This window comes from Poecilia latipinna, unplaced genomic scaffold (assembly GCF_001443285.1).
Source record: "Poecilia latipinna isolate Pla-1442-1.1 unplaced genomic scaffold, P_latipinna-1.0 Scaffold586, whole genome shotgun sequence".
NCBI classification, from domain to species: domain Eukaryota; kingdom Metazoa; phylum Chordata; class Actinopteri; order Cyprinodontiformes; family Poeciliidae; genus Poecilia; species Poecilia latipinna.
This window is the reverse complement of record NW_015113202.1, coordinates 120,567-129,793: the sequence shown is the minus strand read 5'-3', so window position 1 is coordinate 129,793 and position 9,227 is coordinate 120,567. Positions and strand designations below refer to the sequence as shown.

Here is a 9,227-nt window from a genome sequence, read left to right as displayed (position 1 = left end):
AATGGGAGAGGGGGCCTTTTTATTTAAAAAAAAGCCAATTTTTTTTGGGGTAAAAAAAAAAAAAAAAAAAAAAAAAAATATATATATATATATATATATATATATATATATATATATATATATATAAACGTCAGTATTTTGTATACACAACATTTCCATTTTTTGAAAATGTTAATTTTTCTCCATGTTTATTTTTGTGTTATTTTTTTTGTTTTGCATCATCTGATATATTGCTAGAAACAAAATGTGTGTCAATTAATTAATCCGTTTCTGTATCATCGTTGAATTGTGGTTGCGGGCAGCACTGAATTACTCTGAAGGCCTCAATTGGCCCACAAACCTCTCTTTGGACACCTTTCCTCCATCTGACCTGTCTTTTCTGTCTCTCTACAGGTGGACCTGGAGGAGGAGCGCCTGAAGAAGCATGCAGCTTCCCTCACTTTGTGCAACAAAGTTACTTTATACTCTCTGCGTGTTTTGATGTTTTTTGTCGCAATCGGGCTCATCATAGCGACTTTTGTTGCCATTGCTTATGCGACTACATTCAGCCAGGTAGTTTGTGTAAAACTAGCACCATGTGCGTGTTGGTCATCAGTGTTGGTTTGTCATTCGTCTCCATTTCCTGTCCAACAGGAAAACAACAATGTACAAGGTTTTCTGGGATTGTTTTATACGTATCTGCCATCCATCGTCATCACCACAGGGAACTTCTTGGTGCCTCTGCTGTGCGACCAAATTGCTTTGCTAGAAAAATATCCTCCCAGTGCTACTGTGGTAGTGGCACTGTTAAGGTTTGAACTGTTTGTTTAATTTCTCTGACACTGAGTGCTGTAAGCCACAGTTTTAGGACTTTTTCTGTGCTTCTAGATGTTGAAGAAACAGCAGAGAAAATGAAACAAAACTTGGTTTTAGCTGTGGAAGACAGACTTCTAAAAAATAATTCTTCCATTTTTCGTAAACAGAAAATACCAGACTTTGATTTAATTATGAATCTGTGTTAAAACCTGTTTTGTTTTTTCAGGGCAGTGGTCTTGCGTCTCGTCAGTCTGGGCATCCTTCTCTACACCCTCTGGAATCAGATCGTGTGCCACGGAAGTACAGACACGTGTCCTTGTCATTACAACCACAGCAATTACCAGGTAAATACTCAATAAACACACCGTTGAAACAACTTCAACCAAAACAGAACAGACTCTTTCATGCAATAATCAAAAGAGACCTGCTGTTGTCTTTCCGTCTTTGGTGCTGCTTTGTTCTCAGATATGTTCGATTTGTTTTTCTGTCAACTCAAGTTCAGAGTTCAAACCGAAGCTTTCAGATAAAGACTCAATGAGCAAAGGAAAAATATTTGGTATCCATAGAAACTGATGCCGTTGTTTTAAGCTTCCCAGAAACGAGAAGTAGAATAAGCTGCAACTACTAAATAAATAAATAAATGAATTCAGAAAAACATATTTTTGATCATTTGTGGTTATATTTAATTAAATAACTGTGTGCTACTAGAGAGTTTTGTAATATTTTAAACTTGTGCTACACAGCCCCCAGGTTTCAGAGACATACTTTACCTAAACTATAGATTATTAGTTTCTTTGTGGATACATTGTGGAAAGTTTTTTTTAAAACACAACAGTCACACATTTCCTTAGTATGTTTTTTAATTGCTTGTAAATTTGTATGACTTAAGTCCAACATTTTGGGTGTCCTGTTTTGTGAGGTGCACCAGTTCACGTCCCCACATCATGATGTGTGAAGTAGAGAACTATGGTTTTCTCAGACTTGCAGTTTCTCTCGTTTTGCTCCAAGCACTTAAATTGTAGTTTTATCACGCCACAAAACATGTTACCAAGCACTAAGGTTTTTATTCCTAAATATATCTGCAAACTGTAATCTCTCTTTTTATGTTCCTTTTGGAATAATGGCTTCTGGCTTTGAAGGAAGCAATAAATAATATTTCTCATTTCTCATAGAAATAATTTTGGTAATCTCGTCCGACCTAAAACAGAGAGACAAAAAGGTTCTGTGCGAGTCCTTCTCATCTCTTCTTGTTTGTCTCGTCACACAGTGCTGGGAAACAAGTGTGGGACAGGAGATGTACAAGCTGACGCTGTTTGACCTCCTCGTTAGCATTGCTCTTCTTGTGCTGGTTGAATTTCCACGCAGGTATGCATAGTTTTATTTATATTTATCTATTTTTCTGTCATTGTTAACCTTTCCATTCAAAAGTTAAAAAATGAAAAAAAATAAATAAAACACATGACAAAACAATTACAGAAGAACACAAAGTCTTGACCCAAAAATGTTTAGGTAGTAAACACAAGGTCGTTACATCTTAACTTTGTTATATGAAAACATAATCAAAATCAAAGCAGCAGAATCTTTCCTGTATATTTTTATAAAACAAATCTCCAAGGAATTCCAGCTGTAAGTCTGTAGACCATCATCTGTCATTATTTAAAGACTCCAATAAAATAGTTGTGACTGAAACATGAATATATCTGTGAGTCAGTCCAGCAGTTTGACGACCCGACGCTGCTGTGGGGTGTTTCTGTTTGTGTTAGGATGGTGGTGGATCACTGGTCGTGTAACTTGACCCAGTGGGTGGGCCGGCAGGAGTTTGTGGTTCCCTCCAACGTCCTGGGCCTTGTTTACGGTCAGACTGTGGTGTGGACCGGAGCTCTCTTTTGCCCTCTGTTGCCTCTCATAAACACGGTCAAGTTTGTTATCCTCTTCTACTGCAAGAAGGTGAATCAGCAGCTTTAACTCGGTCAGGATCTCAAACTGCGGTTTCTAATTTTGCCTTTAATCCTTGCCGCTTCTCTCCACAGATCACACTTTTCTACAACTGTCGTCCTGCGCTGAGGACGTTCCGGTCCACAACCTCCGCCTTCTTCTTCCTGGCCGTCCTCCTGTTCGGCTGGATCCTCGCCTTGGTTGTCATGATTTACAGTGTAGCTGAGTGAGTGCTGATTTCTGCAGCTTTATCTTTAAAATTAGAACAGATCTGCTGTCAACGGCAATAAAGTGAACATTTCCAAGTTTATTCATGTTGCAATCTGTACAGTTTTGTCATTGGACCAGTTTGAGTATTTTAATGTTGCATCGTTAAGGATTATTGATTCTGCCTCTCCAAACAGGATCCATCCGTCATTTGCTTGCGGGCCTTTCCGTTCCTTCCTTAGGATGTGGAAGATTGTTCCAGATTCCTTAGCCATTCTTCCCAAAGGAACAAGAGATTTTCTCTTCTTCATCGGCTCACAAGCCTTTTCCGTACCTCTGTTTGCTGTATCGTGGTAAGTCTCATTTGGTATCTGATTAAAATGCTGGCATTATGCTTATACACGCATCTCAATAAGAATATCACTCTAGGAGTTGTTTTATATTTAATATTTTAGATGGGTTGCACAGTGATGTGTTGCAATTTATTTCTGTTGTCGTTGATGACAAAATTCTAAATTTTGTTACTCAGAAAATTAGAATATTATATAAGACCAATAAAAATACATATTTAGGACAGAAGCACTGTTGTGGCCTGCACAACTGCTGACATGACAGTATCTATCAGACTGTAATGAATCTCTGTAGCATGTGAGTTCTACATTTTGAAATGAATTCCTGACATAAATCATTTTTACGATATTCTTATTTATTAAGATGCACTTGTATTTCATAATACTTAAAGGTCCATATTTTTGTTTCCTCCTCTGCAGTGTGTTTATGTGCTACTTCATCGCTTTAGCCTCTATCTATGGAAAATCTGTTGCAATGCTGAGAGCTCAACTTAAATTGGTATGTGTTTTTTTTTTTTTAATTATAACTGTGAAATAATTTCTTAAAATTTGTGTATACCATCCTTAACAGTCTGAAATGGTTTCAGGTGTCCAGTTTAACCAGTGTGATATCTCTGGTTTACAGGCAGGGCAGGATAAGCAGTTCTTGGTGAAGCAGATTGAAAAGATGAAGCTTCTGTCACCACAGGACAACGAAGGAAAACAAGACTAACTCTGTCTGTAAATTATGTTTTTGTGTTCTGAGATTTTTGAAACATTCACAAATTGACAATGCAACTGAAATACTTTCATAAATACTGTATGTCATTAATGTATTTTGGATTGTATTAGGCAATTCTGCACAAAGATTAATATAGTGTATTTTTTCCTAGAGATAAAAATGTTTCTGTTCTATTACTTGGCAGTACCCAAGTAAAAATCATATTTTTTCAAATGTGATTTGATAATCCTTTCATATAGTGCCATATTAAATTATCTATCTTCCTACCTATTACATTTATTTATTAAACTAATAAATATCTATGCATTTTATTTTTATCACACCCATTTGTTTGGTTTTCAAATGCCTCTTGCTAATAAAACATATTAAAAATAAAAGGTCATATTTATTTTGTTGTGTTGAAGTAAACTGTGAAAAACAGACAAAATGCAGAGAAGCACACAAATGCAAACATGACAAAAAAAAATCAATATACAAAAACATGACTAAAATTTTTAATTGAAAAAACAACTACAAGTTTAATTCACGAAGCAAAAATTGCCTGCCATTTTTTTGCAACTACATTTATATTTCCTAGTATGTATTTTGTCTAAAAAAAAACAAAAAACTTAAAATGTATGTACATTTTTATACATTCAGAAATAGTCTTTTATTTTTCTAAAAATAATCTTCATATTTTTGGATCTATGAAATATAAGTTTTGTACATTGTAATACTGTATTTAAGTTTATATTTTACCCATGTATTTGCTTTAGATCTACCCCATCGTGTCTTTACGTAATAATAGATTTTGAGCGGTTTAGCGCCCTCTGGTGTCACAGTTTTGTAATCGATTCAACGTGTTGTCATTGTTTACTTCCTGTTTGAGTGGACTAGTTCCTGTGGACCACTATGAACCTCAAGCCAGTGCAACTCCTCACCTAGCAATTCGGTAACAGTATTTCTGTCCTGTTTTACCTTCAAAATGTTGAAGATCTACATATTAGATCTATGTTTCTCTCTTTTTTTGATACACTTTTAGGAAAGGCGAATTTGGCATATAGTAAAGTTTGGCTAATATTAGCTTAAATAAAAATTGTACAGGCGACTTAACGATTGCATTCTACTTTCATATTATATCTGACGTATCATTTCGGAGAATTTATACCTTTGTCTATTCACCTGCTGCGCCCTCTCCAGTTTTGTTGACCAGCTTTGTGCTTTTTCTCGCCTCAGTTTTCCACTAGCCATCTCAGTTAGCCCGCTGCTAACAGTTCTTGGTCTCCAAGGCAACCATGAACATCCTCCCGAAGAAGAGCTGGCATGTCCGTAACAAGGATAATGTCGCGCGGGTGCGGAAGGATGAAGCCCAGGCAGCAGAGGAGGAGCGCGAGGCCAAGCGCCGCGTGGATCGAGCAGAGCAAGAGGTACCGGAACCGTGAACCGTGTCCCGTTAAAAAAAAGCAGAACACCCAGCATGTAGATGGTCATGTACTGCGGTGTGGGTAAATGTTTGCCCCTATGTTCGATCTTATTGTCGCTCTTTAATGTTTCAGATCCACAAATTGTTGTTGTTATTTATTTTTTATTTTTTAACAGATAAAGAGGTCCTGGATGGATACAGAGTGCAAATGTAGATTTCATTTATTAAAGGGGAAAAAAGAAAACTATTTAAACTTGTATATGAAAAAATACCCTTTAAACATTAGGTGGTTGTGCCATTAAAAGTTTGCAATAAGTCTAATACAATGTGGAAAGGTTTTCAATCTGTTTATGTCAGTCACATTGGAGGTTTAAGGTTATATACCTCAACATCTTAATCTGAGTCAGGTCTGGACTTTGACTAGGCCACATAACAACCTTCATTTTATATGTTTTTTTTAGTTAGTAGCTGGACTTGTTGGTATTTTTTTGATTGTTTGAAAATCTCTGTGTGTTTTTCTATTTTTAGATTATTGTTATCTGACTTTCTTATAACTCTTTGTCTCCACAGGCGCGTACCGAGTACCTGAGAAGGAAATCTCGGGCTGCTCTCCAGTCAGCAGGAGCAGAGGGAGCCGATGACGACGAACGGAGTGGAGCCAGTCTGGAACATCTCAATCTGTTTCCTCTGGAAGAGGCGACAGAGAAGAAGGGAAACGAGGAATATCTAAGAGAAAAGAAGGAAGAAAAGGTGACAGAGCTGCTTCTTCTATTCTTCTTTACTATGAACTGCTTAGATTTTAATCCCTGAGGGATTACACATGATCAAACTGAGATTTTAGACAAATTTGCAAATACAATTTTCAGTAAAGTTGTCGTAGTTTATAATATTTTTTTAATAAAGATTTATGTTTTTGCTTTGTCCATCATGTTTCCTCTTAGATTATGTAGGAATAAGTTCAAGTTTAGTTTAGAGAAACAATTTCACAACTTTTAGGTTGTTATAGTTGGGATAGTGATTATGTTATTTAGATTGTAATAACTGTAAAGTATCTATACTTATACTTATCTTGTGCAGGATATTTTTATGACTGTTATTTGTTAATCTTGTTTTTTATATATTTTTTAACATGTTTGGATTATTTTTTGTGTGAGCCTATGAATCTCATGCTGATGTCACACCTGAATTTCAACTCTGCTGGACAATAATGGCTATTTCTAACTCAATTCTTTAGATTAACTGAATTTAAACCTACTTAAATAAATTTGTTTTATTGTTCTCTAAAAAGAAACTTCCTGTTAAGATGATGCAGGTAAATTATGTTAAAGTCCACTAGCATTCATGTGGAAATAATGTTGTTATGAAGCTGTTTGTCAGCTGGACATGCTTTTCTACATAGAATGAAAAAGTTGGGAAGTTGATTGAACTTATTTTCAGATCTGGAGAACAAAATAAAGAAAAAAAATATTGTTTTTCCAGACTTTAATACTGATCTCGTCCTCTAGAGGTTGTTTCCTTCCTTCCTTCTTATGTTCTAAAAGCTTTAGAAATATCTGTCATAAATTTGATGACATCTTCAATATTCAATATTTTAAATTTAAATAAAAGTTTTTTTACATGGAAAATGTGTAGCGATGATAAAAGTTATGTTCACTACAATAATTAAAATACTGATTAAGCTCAATCACAAAGAAACTTGTGTAGAATAAAATACAATGCTCTGTTTTAAATAGTAAATATTTAGAAAATATTGAAGTTTATTAAACTAGAAAGTGTTGCTTTCAGACCGTTATTATTTAGAGTCATTATGAAACAAATTATTTTTGACGATTGATTTTTGATTAAAAGAGAAAAAACTAAATATTTTGTCTTTTTGATTTTTCTTGTTTTCCCCTGTTTTTATTTTTAAAGGAGAAGCAGGAACGAGCTATTGGCTTACTCGTGTCTTTGGGGCCACAGCCAGGGTCAGAGGTCACCCCGTGGTACATGAAAAGCAGCCAAGAAAAAGAAGAGGAGAGGAAAGAGAAAGAACAGAGGAAGGGGATATCTGAAGAGGAGAGAGAGAAGAAGGATCGCAGACTGAAGGATAGTTTGGATCCTTTGAAGGGCATGAAGAAAGCAATGGGTGATTACGGGAGGAGGGAGCAGAAGAAGAAGAAGAAAGAAACAAGAGACAGAGGGGAAAAGAAAATCACAGGAGAGAGGTACGAGTGGACTCCATGTTTGGACAAGAAGACCAGACTTGTTCATGAGTTGAAGACTAAATGATGAAATGTGTTTTCTGGCTTCTTCAGCTCCATAGAGCGGCTTCGAGCCGAGCGCCTGCAGAGGGAGGCAGAAGAAAGGAGACGAGCCCAGGCGCTGCTCGACCAGCGGAGCGGGAAAAGAAAGAGAACGGACGGAGAAGTGAACGAGAGGGAGCGGCCGTACAACAACGCCTTCTTCCCAGAACTCGCCCGGAAGAGGCAGCGGCGCGACCGGGAGAGCTGGAGGGATGAAATCCTGAAATCTTGAAACGTTTTGCGTATTTAAGTACTGAGAATAGCGTTCAGAGGGAAGCGAAATATTATTTCTGTTGTTAGTGGGGGTCACGTTCAGCAGCAGCAGCAGCCTGGTTCAACCCCTGCAGTGTTTTGCTCATGAGCACATCAGCAGGGCAGATGGCCGTCCACACAGGGGGGCTCAGCCTGTCAGCCTGGCTGACGCCGCCTGAACGCATCACTGAAAAAAATAAACCGAGGCTTTGCCTCTGTTTGTGTGCTGTAGCACATTTAGCTGAATTGTGATTCTTTGTTAAATGGATAAATTGTCAGCTGTTGCCTTGGACTTTGAGGAGTTATGATCGGCATTTCCTCTCTATTTTGTTTTTTCTTTTAAAAGACGTCAAAAAGAGAACATTCTCTAAATTGTGGGCTGAAGTAAAAATGATCATCCTTTCAGCACGTAATAAAAAATGCCTCTGTTTTTGTTTGGAGATGCTCCTCTGCTCCTTGTGGACCGGATGTGTGTTTTTCATGTTTGTGTTTCTGCCGTTTATTCAGCAGATATTTCAGCGCGTTGCAGACCCACTGATGACTGCATCTCATTTGTGCGCCTCGGTTCCAGGCAGCATGCTGACTCACGTGGAAACATCGAAACATTTCAGCTCCACTACTGTCATGAATATTTGTAGGGAAACATTATCTTGTGACAAATTTAAAAATTAAAAACTGTGTTGGATTTGCGCCACTTTGCAAGAGTGATGTTTACGTTTCGTCAGGTAATTATGAATGATATATGTTGAATAAATGAATGAATTGGAAGGAAAACATGATAATATTCAAACTGTGTTTCTACTTTGTGAAATTTGATTCCAGGAACTTAAAGGTTTGGATACATATTTATAGACTCAGACTTTGTTTCCTGTTCCACTGGTGTAAAAACGTTTTGTACCGATGGCTAAAATCTCTGAATTGAAAGTATTCAGCGGTCTGAAATGTTCTTTTCTCCCCACTAATTAAAAATGTTAATATAACGGTGAATTTACTAAATTAAACGTGTTGTTTTACATTTCCCTTACTGTTCACAGTAAGGGAAATGTATCAGTTGAACCCTCTTCTATCCATGCATCTTCTTTACTCTGATATTTGTATGTTTTAATGCATATTAAGAAGGAAGGAAGGCATTTTGAATTTCTTTGGAAATAATCTACAAAGAACCGGGAACTCTGAGAAATTTCACCATAAAAAGTGCGAAGAAATCCAACTATTTTCTTTACAACAACAACGTCATGATTTCATGCGTCTTCATTTAAATGCAGAACTGATCATGTTTGAAA

General features: G+C 36.7%; 2 protein-coding genes across 2 annotated transcripts in view; both read left to right on the top strand.

Annotated features, from left to right (window-relative positions):
- tmc4 (transmembrane channel-like 4) overlaps window positions 1-4,199 on the top strand; it is a 14,452-nt gene extending 10,253 nt beyond the window's left edge. Inside the window, exons 8-16 of the mRNA XM_015042342.1 lie at window positions 394-552; window positions 634-791; window positions 1,022-1,139; window positions 2,063-2,160; window positions 2,559-2,742; window positions 2,826-2,956; window positions 3,135-3,290; window positions 3,708-3,786; window positions 3,913-4,199. Of these exons, the coding sequence (XP_014897828.1) occupies window positions 394-552; window positions 634-791; window positions 1,022-1,139; window positions 2,063-2,160; window positions 2,559-2,742; window positions 2,826-2,956; window positions 3,135-3,290; window positions 3,708-3,786; window positions 3,913-3,999 (1,170 nt within the window). The 3' untranslated portion in view covers window positions 4,000-4,199. The remainder of the gene's footprint in view (window positions 1-393; window positions 553-633; window positions 792-1,021; window positions 1,140-2,062; window positions 2,161-2,558; window positions 2,743-2,825; window positions 2,957-3,134; window positions 3,291-3,707; window positions 3,787-3,912) is intronic.
- Window positions 4,200-4,833: 634 nt separating this feature from the next.
- leng1 (leukocyte receptor cluster (LRC) member 1) lies at window positions 4,834-8,871 on the top strand. The gene is made up of 5 exons (XM_015042346.1): window positions 4,834-4,939; window positions 5,224-5,414; window positions 5,981-6,160; window positions 7,322-7,614; window positions 7,705-8,871. Exons 2-5 carry the CDS (start codon window positions 5,283-5,285, stop codon window positions 7,922-7,924), a joined length of 825 nt encoding a protein of 274 aa, XP_014897832.1. The 5' UTR covers window positions 4,834-4,939; window positions 5,224-5,282; the 3' UTR covers window positions 7,925-8,871.
- The last annotated feature ends 356 nt before the right edge of the window (window positions 8,872-9,227 follow it).